Raw genomic sequence first — 21,890 nt, 5'->3', positions numbered from 1 at the left:
AGCTCACTGTTTGACACAAAGCAATATTTATAAAAAAATGCAAAGATATATTCATGCTGCATATGTACTCAACACGTAGTAGCGGAACAAGCTGGGCAACTTGACGTTAGAGCAGGTATTAAAAGGGAAAATATATCTATTTCTGAGTATTCCTGTCAGGGAAATATATTGGTCTGCACACTTGCATTTACTTGTATAAATCAAAGCAACCTTTTTGTTTGCTTATTTCAGCGGCAAATACAATATTTTCACAAGAGAAAGGAACAATGACACATTATGTTGTGTATATTTTTGTAAATAACCAACATACGGAATGCCTAAAAAAATAAGTTTTAACCAAATTAGTAAATTTAGCAACACAAATACATTAAACAGATATAATGAAATTAGTTGTGCAGCTAAATAGCAATTACAAGTCTTTATTAAACTAAAATTAAATCTAAATGTGGTCAATATTGTAAACACACTTATGCATATGTGCATAGTTGTATAGGTTGAAATAAGACATATGTCCACCAAATTGTAGGGCAGCACGTGGCAAAGTGGTTAGCATTGGTTCCTCCCATGAGTTTGATTTCAATCGGGGCCCTATCTGTGTGGAGTTTGTTTATCCTGTGTTCACATTGATTTCCTTTCAGTTCTCCCACAGTCATCTTCATCATCATCATCATCATCAACATTTATTTATATAGCGCCAGTAAATTCCGTAGCGCTTTACAATTGGGAAAAACATACTGTCAAAAATAGACGCTAGTTTGAATGTGTGTTAGGGCATTTTGAATGGGGTAACATACAGGGATATTTAATTTTAGTGCAAAAAATATTCTGAGGACCATTTCTTTAGACGCAGTGCTATCAGCTGGCAATGGAAGAGACTTAGCAGATGTGAACTGAACTCTTTTTCTTTTTTGGGGGTTTTTGCTTTTTGTGATTTGATTTTACAGCAGGTGACATGCTTGCACAAATCAATTTTAAAAACAAATTGGCATAACAGATAATCATTTACTGCAATTACAGGAGGCTGTCTCCATGCAACAAGTTTGACAATTTTAAGCACTTTTACATTATGCTGATAATCACTTTTGTTGCAGAGTTTGTCTAATGCAAAAAAAAATCTGCATTTTGAACCTTTTGGGGATCTTAGAGCCTTGGCCACTTCAATTTATTTCCCATATTTCCTTTCTAAGTGTTGGTATATCTACATACTGACTGGCTTATGATAACACAGAAGGTTTTTTTTTTGTCTCACTGTTGTTTTTCTGCTACATGTAGTAACTACCATTGTGGAACTGTGGAATTCTTTATCACAATATCCACCAGTCAGCCCTGCCTTATTATCATCATCATTGTTTATTTACAGGGATTCTGTAGCACCAGACAATCATCTTAAGGATAAAACTTACATACATATTATAAACATAATAACATTTACAAGAATACAATTAAGAATAACACGTGCATGGATAGTAATGAGCTGGTAATACAGTTAGCATGTATACAGGTACAGATTCTACACATGTGAGTGAGTGAACAAACAGTAGAAGATTCACGTTAAGACATGATGTCAAGGTTGCACAAGACAGACATGAGACGAAGAGTAGAGAGGACCCTACCCGTGAGAGCTTACATTCTAGTGTTGTTGGAACAAGTATCAACTTTAACTGCAAGTAACTTTTCATAATTATCGGAGCTTTCTTCTAGCACGTGCTCTGACCCACTCCAACAGGAGTCTTTTAATTACTAACGGAAAATCAGCTATAAAAAGGCACACAGATAATATTTGAATTGTCATATCCTGTAGTTCAACAAAAATATGTAGGATTAACTTAAGAATTAAATTCCAGAATGTGAAGTCGACTTAAGAATGTGAAAAACAGAACAATACCGCTTTATGCTGGCATTATTTATATTTACATTAAAGCACCATGACCGCATAGTGAGTGCTGCTTCCTAAGGCATTTTCTCCAGGTGCTCCGCCGTTCGCTCCTACACAGCAATTGCTATCAGTAAAGAAACTCCCTACTCACTATTCGTCCTCGCGCCTACACTCTCCATTACACTATTGGGGTAAAGGTATTAAGCTCCGATTCTAGCAAGTCACCTATATTTGGCGACTTTGCCAGGAAAATTTAAAACGGCAATGTGTTTAGAAGCAAAAATTGACTTTAAACACATTGTTGTTTTACATTTTGCCAGTAAAGTCGCCAAATATCAGCAATTTGCTAGAATAGGAATTTAATACATTTACCCCTATTGTGTCTTTTAGCTATGAAATGGCCATAAGGCTGGTTTTCTTATCTCAGTTTGTTATCCCGCTCAGCTGCCACATGATACTTTACGGTAACAGTAAGGTTTAACTTACCCCTTTGTCCAGGCGGTTACAGGGTGTATGCTAGCACTGGAATATGGTATATGGTCACCAGTGGTGATCCGTTCAGAGTTAGGGAAAGGCCCTATCTCCAGCGGGAACACTCATTTTCCCCTGTCGATAAATAAAGACCTTTGTGAGATCAACAACGGGTCGTCCGTGGAGACTCCTTAGGCCCTGCTAAAGAGGGGGGGAGGGGGAAGCTAATAATCCAAAAAGCTGTGCCAGGTGGCACTGTTTCTTTAAATGCCCTGTCTGAAAATATTGTGATTGCAATTCCTTAGCTTTCTTCTTCTTCAGGGAAGATCATTAACGCTATAACCATAAGTTATTTCTTTTCCAATTTTTATGTCTCCCAGGGCAATCAAACACAGCTATGACCTGTTCTGAGAATTTATCTACTTTATTATGGCATTTTGCCTTTTCTGGAATCCAGTTTTGTTGCCTGAATGCCGGTAACAATACATAACAGTATTTTGCTGTTTAAGTATTGTGTTCTAACATAATGTGTGGTATATAACTATTGCACAATATATTACCAGAGTATTTGTGTTCTGTATTGGAAATAGTACACAAAAATCCTTTGCTTGGGTGTGAAAATCTTTTCTCTATTTTATGCTTCCACTTAAGAGCTCTTCATTGTGAACGAAAAAGAAAGTCTCTCTTTATGAAGAATTTGGTGGTTGGAAAAAAAAGAGTACAATTCAATTAAAATTAATATTGTACATTTACTGTGTCCAAAAACAATAATATTTGAATCCTCCAATATTTTACAATAAGAACTGGTTATATTTCCTTTTCACCATGGTATATCTGATCTGGAACCCTTCTGCGGAAAATTGCCGTAGAAAGAATACTGTACATGCCCACCAAAGATGGAGATCCTGCAGTAAAGGTAGATACGCTATCAGAGAGTGTATCTAACAAACAATTGTATATATGATAAGGGTTATATTTGTCATTTTATCTAGCAGCATGGTGTTGTGGGTAGAAATATACAGATATATGTCTGCCACTGTGAATGCCTTTGTTCCTCTAGGAGGTCTGAATGCACGCTGAAGTCTTGTCAATTTGTTGCTGGTTCTGACCAGTGTGCATGTGAATATTGGATAAAGCCATAGTCTTTGTAATATAAATGGATAATTTTATCATACTATACATTCAGAGAGGCCCGACCATCTGTCTATAGTTGAGCATTAATCCTGCGCTAGCTGAGAAGCACTCATTTGGTTCTAAAGTACAGCAATTTTGCTTTTACTTACCAAAGATTATCCATGACTGAGGATTAATCCATGTAAACAGGAATTCAATATATTACATTTAACTCCTTCCCAGCCCTCATGTGACTCATTACTTTACATCAGACCTGCTTAGCTGGTTAAGAGTACTGCCTTTAACTCTGCTATGGTCTCTCGGTTCAGTGTGCTTTAATACAGAAGATTAAACTAATTGTTTCACAGGTAATAGTAAAGTACTGATCACAAGATTATCATTTCTAAGACAAATCCGTGGCAGTTGTGTACCAAATTGTTTAGGAGCAATTCCTGAAAAATACATTGCAATGCAGGCATGGAAATCTAGTTGACCCAAACAAATGTGTGAATACACCCATAGTCAAGAAGGTTTTGCATAGCCTAGTGATGTCACTCTTCTCCAAAGAGGAGACGTTACGCCCCGACCTCTTTCCAGACAAGGTAAGAAGCAGGGAAGGGAAGCACCTATAGGGGAATCGTAACTACTCTGCTTGCTGTAACCCTGAAACATACAGTCTAGTAGAATACTTGGTAGTATAGGTAGAGGTATTAAGTAGCAGTAGGAGGGAGGTTATACTCTATTGCCTCTTTATAGGTCACGGGCCCTTTATCCATATTTTCTTCCCCCTTTATAGATGAGTATTATGTACAGATCTGGAGGCCATGGGCCTGAGTCATTAAGGAGAGCAAAGCATAAAAAAGGAGTAACATTTGCACCTGGGCAAAACCATGTTGCATTGGAAGGGGAGGTAAATTTAAAATGTTGGGACCGATTTATACTTGGGGAAGAACATGTCCTAGATCAACTTTAAATTTCAGTGTAATAATAAAGCTAGCAAGTATTTTGTGTGCTAGATGAAAAAACAGCCAGTATTTAAGTTATGTGCAAAATAATAAACTAATTTGCACCCTTAAACTGTAACATGGTTTGTCCCAGAGAACATTTACTCCTTTTTTGCCTTAATGACTCAGGCCCCATATCTCCAAAAAGATATATAAATACGATAAAGTAACTCGGCAAAGGGCTTCTAAAATGGTGAATGGGCTGCAAAACTTATAACGAAAGACTTCAAGAGCTGGACATGTACGGCATAGAGGAGAGAATGAATAGAGGTGATATAATGTGATTATTAAAATACATCAAGGATACTAATAGAGTTGAGGAAGCCAGTATTTTTTTTTAATTGAAAGACTGAAACGTAACATAAGGAAGAGTGATGAATATCCATGGATTTTTATACAGAAATCCATGGATATTCCCCCAACAGTTGGCTAGTGGGCAGTAGTAACTATCATTCTGTATCGCTGCATATTGCAGCAAAATGTATTATTATTATTATTATTATTATTATTATTATTATTATTAATAATAATAATAATAATAATAATAATAATAATCTTTATTTATAGGGTGCTACAAGGTTACTGCAGCGCCATACAGATTACAGACAGTGGACCATACAGGTTAAAACATACAGAACAATAAACAAAAAGTACCAGGACTAAGCTCCAAACATAGCATATACATTGAGGAGGGAGCAGAAGAATAGGTAGAGACAGGAGAGAAGAGGACCCTGCTCATGAGAGCTTACATCCTAAAGGGAGGGGGAACAGACAGGAGGGACGAGGACCCTGCTCATGAGGGCTTACATCCTAAAGGGAGGGGAAACAGTCAGGAGGGACGAGGGCCCTGCTCGTGAGAGCTTACATTCTAAGGGAGGGGAAACAGGAGAGACAAGGGCCCTGCTCGTGAGAGCTTATGTCCTAAAGGGAGGGGGAACAGACAGGAGGGACGAGGACCCTGCTCATGAGGGCTTACATCCTAAAGGGAGGGGAAACAGACAGGAGGGACGAGGCCCTGCTCGTGAGAGCTTACATTCTAAAGGGAGCGGAAACAGACAGGAGGGACGAGGGCCCTGCTCATGAGATCTTACATCCTAAAGGCAGGGGGAAACAGACAGGAGGGATGAGGGCCCTGCTCGTGACAGCTTACATTCTAAAGGGAGAGGGAAACAGACAGAAGGGATGAGGGCCCTGCTCGTGAGAGCTTACATCCTAAAGGGAGGGGAAACAGACAGGAGGGATGAGGGCCCTGCTCGTGAGAGCTTACATCCTAAAGGGAGGGGAAACAGACAGGAGGGACGAGGGCCCTGCTCGTGAGAGATTACATCCTAAAGGGAGGGCAAATGGACAGGAGGCACAATAGGGAGTCAGAGGGGAACAATCACAAGAGAAACAAGAGGCGGGACTGGGGAATAGAGGAAACAGAGTAGAACAGGCATGGAGAACAGGTTAGGTGGATGACTGGTATGCTTTGAAGAAGAAGTGGGCTTTAAGTGAGTCGGATGTGAGTGGGGGAGAGTCGAATGGAGCGAGGGGGGTCGTTCCAGTGGAGGGGGGCAGCCCGGGAGAAATCTTGAAAATGTACTACAGCTGCTATCTACCATGCTGTTGATCTCCTAGCAAGAGCAAAAACCCTTTCATTGGCAGCCTAACACTGCTGGCGAAAGGAGGAGTGTTCTACTGTGGCTAGCCGCGCATAGAGATGGGACCCAGCGAGGGACCCTGAGCAGACTCTCTGGCGCCACTAGACCCCATTTAAAAGGTAAGCTAATGACATCTTGAGATGGAGTTAGTATTTTAAGGTTGGCGAGGAGAAGCAGAACACAGTCACCATAGAGGTCTACGGGACTACAATAACCAGAGTAAAATAGGTTAAGGCAGGAGAAATCTTCCTGCTTTAACCTATTAATGAATTGGGAGAAGAGCTGTGATAGCCTTTTGTCTGGTGAAAACAGCGGTTTCCTCTGGATTTTTGGCTCATCAAGGCTTCATAAATAAACCCCATAAAACTAATATATAAACATTGCTCTGGTTATCACACACTATGAAGTGTATCTCTGCTCATTCTTCCTAAGTTAAAACAACTTGTATGAATTAAAAAAAAAAATAGTTTTTTACTTGTGTCACTTCATGAATCCCGGTGTTATGAATCCTCCTCTGCTCATTGTCTCATTCATTCATTTATGAATGACGCATGCTGTATAGTTGAGTCCCTTGTATTGGGGTCAGTTGATGACCACTTATAGAGACCAATGGCCAACCTGACAGGAAGCTTAATCAAAATTCAAATGAATCTAAATTGATTTGGATTGGGCAAGAAAATCATTTTATAGTTACACATGGTACGATGTCAGGCCAAAATAAATTACCAAATTTGTCAATCAAATTTAGACATTTAACCATCCAAAGTGTTTCTAATATCTGACTAATTGTTTAACCCTACTGAAGTCACTAACGTGGAACTTCAAATTTTAAACAGGCTACACACAGAACAAAAAGAAAAAACATGAAAAGCACAGAACGAAGATAAATTAAAATGTTCAAATTGAATCACTTGTACAATATAGCATAAAACGATATACACTTGAAATCATTAAAACATATTATGCTCTATAGACTCATGCATTAGCTATTGAGTAAGTCACAGAACCTTAACAATCACTGGAATGTGCAATGAGCCATTAGGTTATCCACACACAGACCAGTCCCTGTTCCTTGGCCCAAGCACTTAGCGACTGATCACTGTCCACACACGTAGCCCACAGACATAGATAACAATTGCCTAATATCATTGGTTATATAGCAGTGTTTGTGTGGCTAGCTTTACCTTAATTTATCTATTTCATCAACTTTCACATGTATAGATGCAGACGTTATATCTGCCCGGGTTTTGCATAAGTTCTAAAGCAGCATAAATAGTTAACTAGAAAACAGCGACTGTGTGATTAGGCTCACATCTTAACAGAAAATATTTTCTGCAAAGTAAGGTAAAATTTAGATGGCAGAGAGGGAAACATCTGAAATTATTTCCTCATTAAATAAAGCTGTTCTGCCAATCATGGAAAAGTAATTAGTAGTAAATTGTATTGGACTTACAAAGTAATCTTCATAGTTTAGTCAGACTGGCATGTTTGTTTAAATGTGTCGTGGGTGTATATGTGGGATCTGTATTCTTGTTAATGCTAAATGTATTACCCTCAATATGTGCTATTATAGACCCCACACCACAATTATAATTCTATAAAGCAACTGCAGCTTCACATTCTCAACTTCAAAACTTAAAAAAAATGTGACTGACCCATTATTTCTTGCACAATCAAACAAGTTTATTCCTGAATATGAATATTTAAGATTATCTCCAGCCTTCAAATTTAGAAAGATTGTGCCGTTCTCTCATACCTGTTCTTGCTCTTCTCTTTTGCTTGTTCTTTCAGCTTTTTTCCGCTCCTCTGAAAAGTTGGGGCCATGTTTTGAAAAATTGTATTATAATGCAAAATGTTAACAGACCCTGAATGATTAGGCTTTTTAGTTCAAACACAACACTCCAGTATGGCCAGATAAAACTACCCCCTAGCACATGCATATATAGACAATAAAATAGGTGAAATTGTGTTGTCAAAGAGCTATAATTAAATACTAAGCTCTACCAGCCCATTGTGACTGGTATTTAGCATTCTAGTGATTGCAGAGACCATGTGGAACATCCTCATACTGTCACACAGTACAGAGAGCATCCTTGTGAATGCCACACAATACAGAGAGCATCCTTGTACCTTCGCACAATATAGAAAGCATCCCCATGAAGATCACGCAATACAGTGGTTATGCCCCACTACCAGCCATTTCATCAGCTCCAGCCAATTCTTGACCCCCAGCAATTTTATCACCCATCCCCCAGATATTTCTTCCCCTATCCATCCAGTCATTTGATCACCCACCCCAGCTAATTTATCACCCTCCCGCAGCCATTTTATCAACCCATAGTGGCCAATTTTTGACCCCCCAGCCATTTCATCACTCATCCAACCAGCATTTTTATTACCCACCCCCCCAGCTAAGTCATCACCCCTTTCAGCCATTTTATAAAACCCAGTGTCCAAATCATGACCCTCTCACCAGTCATTTAATACCACACATCCAACTAGTCATCACCCCCAGACAATGTATCTCCTCCCCCCGCCCACCCACTATTTCAACAGCACAACAGCTTACCTTCCTCTCCAATCTTTTGGCTCTACTCCTCTGTCTTCTTCTTCAAGATCCTGCACTGGTCTGCAAAAATATTCTGGGTGCTGACAGTCCTTAATCCTGGCTCGTGAGATGTGGTAATCTCGTGAGAGCAGACTACTAGGAACCTCAACAACTGTGACAGTCAAGGCCGCCCCCGTGAGACCAGGGCAGGCCCTGAATCACTTCCATCCAGTTCTAGGAGCTTCCCACCACTTTTGTTAAAAAACAAAAAATATATATGGCTTTTTAGATAATATGAATTATGGTGGAGCCGCACACCCCAGGGCCCAAAGACCCAGGCTACAGCCTGATCAGCCTATTGGTTGTCCACAGCCTGATCAGCCTATTGGTTGACCACAGCGTGATCAGCCTATTGGTTGACCACAGCCTGATCAGCCTATTGGTTGACCACAGCCTGATCAGCCTATTGGTTGATCAGGCCTTGGATTTAGTCACCCTGATACACGCCAGGGGCTACATGGGCAGTCTCTAATCTTCCATTCATCACCCTTTATCTCAGTAATAAGTTAAACAAAACATTTAATCAAAGAAAAAGACACCTACATGTAAAAATGTAGCAGCAAGCATATTAATGTAGGACAACAAAGTGTTACAAGTTATAACAAACAAAGTTGCGAATAAAGCAGGAAGGAGCTGAGGGTTGCAGATGAATATGGGGCGAGCCCCGTATGGCTCTAGGGCTGCCTCTTGCCCATCACTGTCTTAAACAGTTGCTTTGTAGCTATGTATTTATATATTTATATATATATATATATATATATATATATATATATATATATATATATATTTTCTTTGCTTTGGGATGTAACACAAACTGTATCCAATTCACAGAGCCCAGTAGAGCCTGCAACAAAAACACCCAACTATTCTTGATGATATAAATATTATATTTAAATAAAATCAGATGTATAATCAGCAGAATATTTAGTGAAAGTTACAGGAGGACGCATACAAGCCAATACATGAAAGTCACCTGAGGACGTAACCCCCCTTTAACTGGTCCCTTAAATAGCAGATTTTTGTCCTCTCCAGCTCACTACAGCCAGCAGCTTATATGCATTCTACTTAGTAGAAACAATTTGTTAGAGATGAAAGGTTTCTTCCAGATTACCCTGTAATTAAGAAAAGCACATACAAAACTGTTTCAGAAATGGGGCGGAACACAAGTGAGCTTGAAAAGAATATTGAGCCAAACGTCTGACTATGTGAATGGCGTCTGTGGCACTCGAGTTAATCATGCAGTGAAAGAGATGATATAAAAGGACTTCATTGATTTATTTATTGAATCTTTCTTCTCCGGAAGCCTCTCGGACTGATTATCACACCAAGAATAACATCTTTGCATATAAACAATTTAGGGATGCAGATTAAAAGTGCATTATGAATGTTATATCCCCAGAGGACACAAATGATTTGACAGGAGATATACTGTATGTTCTGGTAATAGTTGGATACAGAAACTACGCTACTGATTTCCATGGCATTCTTTATTCTCTCATATTGTTTATATTAGCAATCTAGCACATTCTAATTTATCACCCAATTGGAAAGTAGTTTATAGCGCCAATGATTCAACCCCCCAGTGATTTAAAGAAACAAACAGTAATACAAATGACACTATGTTTACCGTACAGTATTTCTTTATTTTCTTCACAATTTATATATTTTCCCTGGAATATATAGATAACAGGTCGCAAAGGATAATATTGTGCTTTTGTCTGAGTAATACATTATCAGTGACTTGTTTTACTGTATACTACAGTATTATCCGCTCTATGATGTCTTGACGAGGGTATAATCTACTGGCAGGTATCTGTGTTGTCCGACATGGATATTTAGACTGGTTGTGGGGACATGGTTGGTAGACATAGATATCGAGGGCAAATAAACACGGAATGCAATGGCTGAATACTCTGAGCTACCTGTGTGTAAAAGTTAATTTAGTTTTCTAGCAGAGCCCTATGTGATTTTGTTAACACATTTAAGAATAATATATTTTACCAACTTAATTCATTTGTGTTGTTGATAATAAAAAAATGTAATCAGGAGTTAATAAAAACTGGTTAAGGAATACAACTGTATAAGCATCCTCATGACAAGTTACATTATTTAAATAGTATGCATATAATAGTAATATAATAGTATAATACATAGTATGTATATAATATAAATCCAAACATATAAGTGCACAAAAATGCATTTGATGAATGCAGTATATATTCATCTTTTGCTGAAATATCTTACAACTGACTGTAATTGTTTTATATATACATATTGGTAGAATGGTTTAACACTGTGTCGCCCCCTGTTGGCCATTAGATCTAATAATGCAGCTGAACATTTTGTAGCTTAATAGTGTTCTTGTCTAAGAAAATTTCAGAAACCTGATATGGTATTTATTACAGACATGCTCACGTGTGGATGTATTCATAATTGGGCACTCTATAAACATTTCATCTTGTTTAAAACAAAAAGAATGAAAAGTTGTTTCCTGATACTTTTTCTGAATGGAAGCAATGGGTACAGACATCCAGGGCCACCATCAGGGGGGTATGGCCAGTACTGCTGTGAGGGGCCCGAATAGAGTAGGGGGCCCGGATAGACCTCTCCATCTGTCCGGGCCTCTCAGCCTGACTGACCATGCTGCCCCTTCTCCGCGATGCTGCAGCTCCGCCTCCCAGGCTCTGATAGGCTGGGAGTGTTACATCATCACTGGGTGCCGCACTTCCAGTGTATCAGTGACTGGGAGCTGCAGCATCGCGGAGGAGAAGGTAAGTTAATTAGGTATTCATTTTATAGGAGAGGGGCAGATAGAAGAGGGGACATTTACTGTGCCTGGGGGGGGAGAAAGGAACATTAACTGTGGGGGGAGGGCATTACCTGTGATTGGGAGGAAAGAGAGGGGGATCTTAACTGTGAGGGGAGAGAGGGGACCTTAACTGTGGAGGAGGGGAGAGGGGGACCTTAACTGTGATTGGGGGGAGAGGGTGACATTAACTGTTATTGGGGTGAACATTTACCTTGGGGGGAGGGTAACATTTACTGTGATGAGGGAGTGGGGGGAATGTACTGTGATGAGGGATAGGGGGTGCATGTATAGCAAAGAGGGAGGGGGCACCTGTATGGACAGGGGGGCACACGTATGGGGAGGGGGCCCTGGCAGATTAATTGGTACTGGGCCCCACAGTTTCTGATGGCAGCCCAGCAGACATCAGCAAGACAGAGGACTTTATTTACAAAGTCCCATAGGAAGCCTACTGCAAAATGCTTTGGTATTTCACTAATGTGTCTAGATGGACCTCCCAGGGCATTCCAGTGTGCATGCATACTCCCTGCTATTGGGAGAAACCTCTGCAAACTAGCAGAGCTGCTAAGTGAACTCGGAGGGGAAAAATATAAAGAGGAGTACTATGCAGAAATATCACAGTAACGGCAAAGTCCAACCGCCTACCACTCTCATTATATTACACTTCCATTCTTTTCCTAAACTACTGATCTTTTTGGCCACATGTATGTCTCAACTTGTGAGAGTGAGGGGACATCAAGACTTTTTTCATTGTATTCTCCACTTTTGTGCCTTTCAAGTTTTTTGAAATGACCAATTGGTAAGAAATCGCATTAGTGTGTACGCTGCCATGCTCATGTTTTATTGTACCAAAGCACATTGCATCGTTTAATCTGGTCTTATAAACTTACTAAAAATCATGATCAATGATGGAACAACGTTGGGCATATGTGGAAGTGTGTACGCACTCACGACCAGCAGTGTAGGTAGATCTCTATAGAGTGTGCAAAGTCACAATCTTTTCAACAGATGGTTATGACAGATAAGGAGCACAGATCTGACGGTAAATTGTGTAGGTGTGTACACATAAATCTGCATAATCATCGGGACTTTCAGTCCTTGGTAAAAACTTTACAGAAATCGCATCTGCAATAATTTTCTATAGTGTGTACCCAGCTTTACTTGTGTAAATAAATGCTTTAAGTATGCTTACTTAAACCTCAAAAAATTACGCTTTTATACGGTAGTCCCCACTTTCAACTGAGAAAGGGGCATGGCCTACACATTCGGGGATCATCATCATCATCATCATCATCATTTATTTATATAGCGCCACTAATTCCGCAGCGCTGTACAGAGAACTCATTCACATCAGTCCCTGCCCCATTGGAGCTTACAGTCTAAATTCCCTAATATATACACACACTCACACAAAGACAGACAGAGAGGGAGACAGACAGAGACTAGGGTCAATTTTTGATTGCAGCCAATTAACCTACCAGTATGTTTTTGGAGTGTGGGAGGAAACCGGAGCACCCGGAGGAAACCCATGCAAACACAGGGAGAACATACAAACTCCACACAGATAAGGCCATGGTCGGGAATCGAACTCATGACCCCAGTGCTGTGAGGCAGATGTGCTAACCACTAGGCCACTGTGCTGCCCAACAGCATGATTGTAAGGATTTCAAAATAATGACATTAGCAGATAGAGGGTGTGTCCTTATTTAACCTGATTTTACCCTCTTCTGTAGATGAGCAGTAAGAACATGTTACTGATGACAGTAAGTTACACATAACACAACGTATCCCATCAGTGACTTGTATGGGGCACTAGAAAATGCACATTGTATAAAAGTCTATAAAAATGTTTAAACAATTTGCAACCCTAAGTACCATTGGTTTTGTATGTCTTATGTACTTTCCATGTGAGTAATATGTGCTAAGCATTTTGGAGTAGACCTGTAAATTACATAAGGGCCAATTTATCAAGGTTTTTTAATCCTTAACTCCTGCGGAAGCAGCCGTATTTGCAGGAAGAAGGCACATTTATGAACGTATTAAGACCGGTGATATCTCCATTGTTCACTAACTTAACAATCAGTACTAACGTTTCTGCCATAGATCTCTATGGGGATGGGCTATTTATCAAGGCACAATAATCTTAGTGGTAGAAGGGTAGTGCTGAGACAAGACGAGCGAGTGTGGCTCAGAGTGGAGATTGGGACAACATTGAGGATGTTCCTATGTGACTAGCATAGGTGGGAGTAGGGTAGGCTTTAATAAAGTTTTGGGATTTCAGAAAGTATTGAACAATTTTAGTCTGATGTGGATTTTGGAATTCCCTGGGTGGATCGCAGCATGGGAGATGTCTAGTAGGACAGAGTGAGAGGTGGTTATATGAGAAGAGGTGGGGTATACGAAAGATGCTAGTCTGCGAAGGGAGAGCGAGTAGAACTCCTTATTGGTCAATACAATAAGTGTGTGTGTGTGTGTGTGTATGTGTATACAGTATATATACAGTGTATTTATATATTATTATTATCGTAGATTTGTAAGGAGTCACAGTGCTCCGTATCACTGTAAAATAGGGAAAACAGTACATACATAAAACAGGGACATACAAGATAAACAAAATAAATGCAGTCATGAAAACAAAGGGTATGGAGCACTCAGCTTATTAGAGAGCTTACATTCTAGGTGGAAGAGGGCACAGCTGAAACAAGAGGAGCGAGTGTGGCTCAGAGTGGAGATTGGGACAGTTATGAGGGTGGGAAAGTTGGGAAAGTCTGATTGAGCATGGTAGGGAATTCCATAAGTGGGGAGCAGCACAGGAGAAGTTTTGTAGGTGGGAGTGAGAGGTGGTTACCAGAGACGAGATAAGGCGCAGGTCAGAGTTAAATCTAAGAGGGCAGGAGGGAGAGTATTTTGATATGATATTTGAGATGTATGTAGAGATAGTTTTGTTGAGGGCCTTGTAGGTAAGGGTGAGTAATTTGAATTTGATTCTGGAGGACATAGGGAGCCAGTGTAGGGATTTGCAAAGTGGAGTATATATATATATATAACTTTGTAGAAAGCTGGATTTGCTTTTAATTTATTCCATCTGTGGTCTATTAATTTAAAAGTGCTCTATTCACTAATGAATACAGGCACCAGCTTAGTAGACTACAGGTGACCCTGTCTGCTAATGGTGATAATACTGCAGAATAGTGAAAAGTGACAAGCCACTGTGACTGACCCAGAGAACCAATAGCAAAAAAGCAGCTACAGTTCTGACAATGAAACAGGAATAAATGTGAATTTTCTCTAAAATCCTATCTATACAAAATGACTATGAGCTACTCTTTCTCTCTCTATATTTTTTTTTACTTTATATATTTCTAAAGGTTACGTTTAAACATAAATTTAAAATACACACACACACAAAGGAATTCCTAATCATCATTTCAATGGAAATTGTATGGTAATTATACCTCTAATTGGGTATTAATTGATGACTCTGGCAAGGTAAATGCAACAATAAATCCTGCTCCACCTCTATCTTGGACAGTGTTGGCTAACCTGTGACACTCCAGGTGCTGTGAAACTACAAGTCCCAGCATACCCTTCCAGCAATAAGCTGCTATATATTGACAAAGCATGCTGGGACTTGTTGTTTCACAACACCTGGAGTGTCACAGGTTAGCCAAAACACTGATCTAAGAGAAATGTACATTATAAATAATATTCAGGTCTTAAAAATCTAAAACATTTATTTTCACATTAATTGTTTTAGGTTTACTGGTTTACTGATTAAAGCACATTGAAAAACATTGGTTCTACAAACAGAGTATACTAAACAAATAATTGGCCTACAAAATGGAACTTCCATTGCAACAAAATAGAAAAAGAAATGTGTTACGTGCCAAATTTAAAGCCAAGAGCACTTTTGATATGTAGGTTAAACAAGGAAATCTTGTAAAAAATTGATTGTCGTTTCTTTTTTCCATTGCAATGTTTTCGCTTGGTTTTGGTAGGTCTCCAAGCCTGTAGCATGCTCCTGCTTTACAACTTCCATGCTCATGTCAGCTGTATTCTCTAACCCTCCCTTTAGGAAGCCAAGGGCAGTTTCCAGTCACTCAGAATGTTACAGCTATAGAAGGAGGAACAGTGAACTTAACCTGTCGAGTTGATCAAAATGATAACACCTCCCTCCAGTGGTCAAATCCTGCTCAGCAGACCCTATACTTCGATGACAAAAAAGGTAATCCTTTTTATTCTAAATTACAAACCCATTACCTTTTTTTTTTATATACTTGTGCTTAGAAATATTTGTATTTTTACCTGTGCAGTACACTGGAATATTCCCACCTTTTTTATTTTATTCTCACTTTCTATATTGATATTTTTCAACAAAAATGAAGAAGGTTTTCTGACTGTAGGAACAGACATGAAAAGCCTTTTGCTGTGAAGCTTTGTAGGTCTTCTGAATGGATTCTCCACTGAGCTTTAGCTGAGAATTTCCTTAGCTGGCGCTGAGGAATATGCCTCCTATAGAGAATCGGTTCCTACAATAAGCTTGGTGGTTAAGAATTGTGGTCCCTTTCTCTGTCAAGAATAATTGAGAATGCTGCAGTAAGTGTTAAATGAAAAGCTTACATGCACGCTGGAGAATGCCTGAAGGTCTGTTGGCTCTGACAACGTGAAAAATGTTAGGATAACTTGGATAGACTTGTATTTCAACATTTGTAGAATATTCTACAAGACATGTATATAATGTGCGATGTTTTAATACTTATGTTCAATGAAGTCTGAGGGAAAAAGAAAAACAAACTCCCATTCATTTTAGCCAAAAGGTTTTAGAAATTGCTTGAACATGAAAGACTTCCATTAAGTATTTCACACAAACCAGCGTGACATCTGCTACAAAGTTGATTCAAATCATTCTTTTTGATTAGATAAAATGGTGTTAAAGCTTTTTTTTCTCCCAGACAGTGTGCACAATTCCGCTGTCTTCTGTTTTTTTGTGACATGCTGCCAACATTGATATTTAGTACAGTAGTACAGTACCTTATACCTTATTTGTAATATATATATATATATATATATATATATATATATATATATATATATATATATATATTATAAAATCGTAAATCACCCGTTGTAAACAACACATTCTTCCTGTTAGGGGGACGATTCAATTAGCAGTGATAGTTCCATTGTTGCCTCAGGTGTTCCTTTCGTGCGCAAATTGTGGGCAATTACAGTACTCATTGCATGCTCTGGTTAAATCTGCTCATTCTTGCTGGAACCCAAAGGAGATGCAAGCAAAAATGAGCGAATTAAGCATATTTTGTCATGCGATGTGTACAGCAAAAATTCCGCACAAGAAAAGTAATGGACATCTCGTTAATTGAATCGAACCACCACACTGCAACATCTTCCTTATCCCATCCCATGTACATCATTAACGCGTATTGATGTAGTGCCTATATTTTATACAGTGTTCTACAGAGATTATTTGCTCACTCACATCAGTTCCTGCCCCAGTGGAGCTTACAGTCTAAATTCTATACCATACAGACACACAGGATAGTGTTGATGTCAATAGCCAACTAGACTACCAGTATATATTTAGAGCAGGGGAGGAAGCTGGAGCACCGTGAGGAAACCCAGACAAACGCAGGGAATACAAACTCCAAACTGTGAGGCACCAATGCTGTCTTATTCACTGTGCTACCACATAAAACATAAATAAATGGTAATAACTGAAAGATCAATCTTTATATTTTTTGTTATTTGTATTGTGTAAATAATAAGCTACATATAAAAATGTAACTAAATGAATGCAATGATATGCAAGCTGAGTAGACCGTCTTCTCAAACCAAGGCCTTCAGTATCATCATCATCATCATAATCACCATTTATTTTTATAGCGCCACTAATTCCGCATCGCTGTACAGAGAACTCACATCAGTCCCTGCCCCATTGGAGCTTACAGTCTAAATTCCCTAACATACACACACACAGACAGACACACAGACTAGGGTCAATTTTGATAGCAGCCAATTAACCTACCAGTATGTTTTTGGAGTGTGGGAGGAAACCGGAGCACCCGGAGGAAACCCACGCAAACACGGGGAGAACATACAAACTCCACACAGATAAGGTCATGGTCTGGAATTCAACTCATGACCCCAGTGCTATAAGGCAGAAGTGCTAACCACTAAGCCACTGTGATTCTTCCCACAAGCCCAGTGAAACTGGCCTGTTTGTAAAATGCTTTAAGGGGTTTCTATCATGGATGTGGTGGGTGTTTTTCATTTGACCTTAAATTGAAAGAAATACACACCATACTTGCCCACTCTCCCAGACCTTCTGGGAGACTCCCGAATTCTGATTAGATCTCCTGGACTCCCAGGAGAGCAGGTAATACTCCCGCATCTTGTCCATTAACTAGTGAAGAGGGCAGGATGGGATTTCCATCATTTTGGCTCTGCCCCGTGGCAAAATGTCGCTTATTGTTAGTGCGTCACAAGAGGCGGAGCCAATCTGACAGGATTCGCTGCACCCCGTACACACACATATACTCTACGCATATAGTGAAAGCCATATTTGCTTGCTATACTGTAGATGCGTGCTGCGTATTGTACAGGATCCCACAGCAGTTTGGTGCTCAGTATTTCCTCTGTTTATTGCCTGGTGTCATAGACGACATCCAATGTGAACACTACTGTCCCTGGTGAATGATTGATTACTGCTCCTCAGGCTATAGCTGGCCAAGGTATATGTAGCGTGAGTAATTGGAAAGAAAGAGGATGTTTCATGATCTATGTTACCAGGTTTTCTTTAGCACTATGAAGGTGTCACTTAACCACTGAAAAATACACAACATTATTGTTTGTGTGCCTATTTGTCTGCTAATGGTTTGCAGAATGCATCCATTAATGTTTGCCAGCACAGAAGTGTAGCTATTTGTAGAATCCTACCTACTATATATGTATATGTATACCTACATATCACATGTGGCCCACACCTCTTCATTAATGACAACTTTATATTTTTCTTATAAAATGCTGCCTATTTGACCATCATTTCTGTCTTACATAATTCATGACCGTAGGGGACATCCTGGCTATATATTCCTGGCCTTCATTAAGCAAGGACCAGAATGTCTGTCAATACCCAGTCCTATATTATTACTGTGTTTTGTCCCCAGTTGTAAAGCACTGTGGTGTATGCTGGCAGTGCCGTAACTAGAAATTTTCGTGCCCTGGGTGAGACAGGGCACCGGCGCCCCCCATGTAAGTGGGAGTGACATTTGACAAGTGGGTGTGGCTAGCACTTTACTGATTTATATATATATATATATATATATATATATATATATATATATATATATATGCACGCACTTAATTACATAAACTGTAGTGGGCATGATTTGAAAGGGGGGTGGGAAGAGAGAGAGATATGAATATGTGACCTGCTGTGAAGTGTTATGTTATATCACTACACTGGGGTTATGTTATATCACTACACTGGGGTTATGTTATATCACTACACTGGGGTTATGTTATATCACTACACTGGGGACGGTACTGGGAGTGCACACTATATACTGGCCTGTGGTCGGTGCTGGTGATAACCTCTCACTCTCCCACACATTCTCCTCGCCCAGCTCCAGCATTCCGGCAGCTCGTCCCCCCTGCACAACCAGCGGCTACAGAGTCCTGTATGTACTCCGCGGTACGCGCTGATCCCCTTCACACTGACTGCGGCCAGCACTTCCGGAGTCGGCGTCTCCATAGAAACCGGCTACAGCGGCCGGAGCGGACCAAATCTAGTTACTCTGCGAAGTGATGATGAGCGGAGGAGAATACGGGAGGCGGACATCCAGTTGTCACTGACCGGTCACCGCCTCTTATTACACATTGCGGTCGGGGAGGTCACATTATGGTATTGGGGCAGGTAGCGGACGGCTGCTGCGCCCCCTTGTCCTTGCGCCCTGGGCGATAGCACCGCCCGCACCACCCTCTTTACGGCTCTGTATGCTGGTGCTATGTAAATTAACTTTAATAAGTATAGAAAATATTGTGGCTGTGGTAAGTGTCACAGTGCTGCTAAATGTCCCATCTAGTGACTGCATGGCCTTGTATAACATATTATCTAAAATGTGATATGATGAGCATATAAAAGTTGTAAAAAGAAAGCTTTGAAAAGTTTATTTTCAATTATAGATTAAACTCACTAAAATCCTGATAAAATCTGCACAAAATCAGTGTTAGATCTCCTTTATATACCAACACTGTATTGTAATTTGTCTTTTTTTATGTATTAATATAATAGTTTTTAAATATTAATTTTATTATTTAAAGTAATCAAATCTAGTCTTTTGTGATCAACTTCTTTTGCTCTCTGACTGGTGGTCTTCTTAATAACCTAATTATGTTTTGCCATGTTACCCAGGCTGCACATTAATTCTGGAGGCGGGGGCATGGGTTTACATTTTTGTAACATTTGTAAAGTTTAGCATCACTAGATGAGAAACTTGCAATATACTTTCAGGATACACAATGAGGGTTTATCAGAACTGTTTAGGATTATTACCTTACCTTGTCTCCCTCTTATTTGCTTCTACTCTGAGTATATTACAGCATACTTATCATAATGACCTATATATTGTTTGTTTTATATAGTTTTATATATTGATTTATTTATATATTTCCTAGTGAGCCTCTGCCTAACTTTTATTTACTTTATTTACAAAAAGACATGTAACAGTACATATGCAATGGCTGAATCTTCCTGGCAGGACTTACCGCCCAAAAGCAAAGATAAAGCCCAGCGGCTTTCGCAACGTATTCAAAATCTTTAACCCCCCAAAGATTCCGCAGCACCATACTTAGAGGGTTTTAACATGACAAAATAACATAAGTAACAAAATTCTATAAATACAAACAACATATTTACAAAATTTCAATCACTGCCAAATTACATAAAGGAAACTCTATGGGGTTAATATATCAAGCTTCGGGTTTGTAAAAGTGGCGATGTTGCCTATAGCAACCAATCAGATTCTAGTTATCATTTATTTAGTACATTTTACAAAATGATAACTAGAATCTGATTGGTTGCTATAGGCAACATCTCCAATTTTTCAAACCTGCAGCTTGATAAATTTACCCCTAGGAAAGAAGGCCCCGCTCATGACATCTTACATTCTAGTGGGGGATGGGAGGAGGCAATTAGGATGAAATTGAGTGGAAGACCAAAGGTGGGGTATGTAGGATAGTTAGGATAGTTAGGAGGTGGGTTGGTAGACATGAATGAAAATATGAGTTTTAAGGGCACGAGACTGGTGGGTGGTCTAATTTGGATATGGGGTTGTGTTCCAGAAATGAGATTTGATATGTATGGAAGAGATATGTTGCTGAGGATTTTATAGGTGAGGATAAAAAGGTAGAATTGGTTTAAGAAGCTGGCAGGGAGCCAGTGCAGCGACTGGCAGAGGGGACAGGGGCAGGCTGGGCTGGGGGGTGGGGGGGGGCATTTACCCCCCATGCCAGTCCTATAGTGGGCTACTTTGGGCTGGGTCACTGGGCCACCTGCATTATTTTCCCTATAAGATGTTCCTAATAGGCTGCTGAGTTTAGTCTTGCCCCCTGGACTACAATTTACCTGCCCTCCCCTGAAAGGGCAGTGGCAGAGGTAGAGCGGCAAGAGCGGAAATGAATTTAAAAAGTTTCAGAAATCTAACCTTGTTCTCTTGCCCAAGCCCTGACTCTGCAGCCTCCACAACAAACGCCGTTTTGAAAAAGCTCTGAAGGAGGTAAAGCTTCTGGATAATTTGGCTCATCTTCTCCCTTTCTCCCTAACTGGCAGAGTCTCCCAGTGAAAATCACAGTTGACATTATTTAGTAGGTTATTTCAATTTCAAGCTGTTGTGAGGAGGTGGGAGAGGAAGAGTAGAAGCAATTTTTCAGTTCTGTCTCCTGAATAACGTCTGATGCCGAGAAATTGTTTAGCAAACAGCGCTAAAGCAGCTGGATCTATGTCCAATTTGGCCATATACGATACATAGGAACCAGTGGAACACACTTCCTGCAGTTGGACGATGAACACACAAACTGTTACATGTGGTCATCATTCAACCAGATTTTCCAGCCGGATCGGCAGTCTTTTTGGGCCAGTATACACTGCGGTATAATGTAACCTTTAATGTGCTCTTTCTTATATGTATTTTAGATTTTTGTATTCACTATTCCTTTATGTCTCTAGTAAACGTCTCCATTTCGGGAAAGCTTTCTATTGGATATAATTAAATTAAATATTTTGGAAAAGTTCAAGCATCAGTCTAATTTTAGCGGCTTCCATCCAGCAAATCAATTTTAAATTTGGTGAAAA

At 39.7% G+C, this 21,890-nt stretch overlaps 1 protein-coding gene across 3 annotated transcripts in view; it reads left to right on the top strand.

Annotated features, from left to right (window-relative positions):
• Window positions 1–21,890, top strand: part of CADM2 (cell adhesion molecule 2) — a 1,139,602-nt gene that overhangs the window by 874,721 nt on the left and 242,991 nt on the right. For all 3 annotated transcript variants that reach the window (XM_075197070.1, XM_075197071.1, XM_075197069.1), the window contains one exon: window positions 15,597–15,746. In XM_075197070.1, the coding sequence (XP_075053171.1) occupies window positions 15,597–15,746 (150 nt within the window). The remainder of the gene's footprint in view (window positions 1–15,596; window positions 15,747–21,890) is intronic.

This window comes from Mixophyes fleayi, chromosome 2 (assembly GCF_038048845.1).
Source record: "Mixophyes fleayi isolate aMixFle1 chromosome 2, aMixFle1.hap1, whole genome shotgun sequence".
In the NCBI taxonomy this organism is placed as follows: domain Eukaryota; kingdom Metazoa; phylum Chordata; class Amphibia; order Anura; family Limnodynastidae; genus Mixophyes; species Mixophyes fleayi.
Note: the sequence above shows the minus strand (reverse complement) of the source record. Positions and strands in the feature narration are given on the sequence as shown.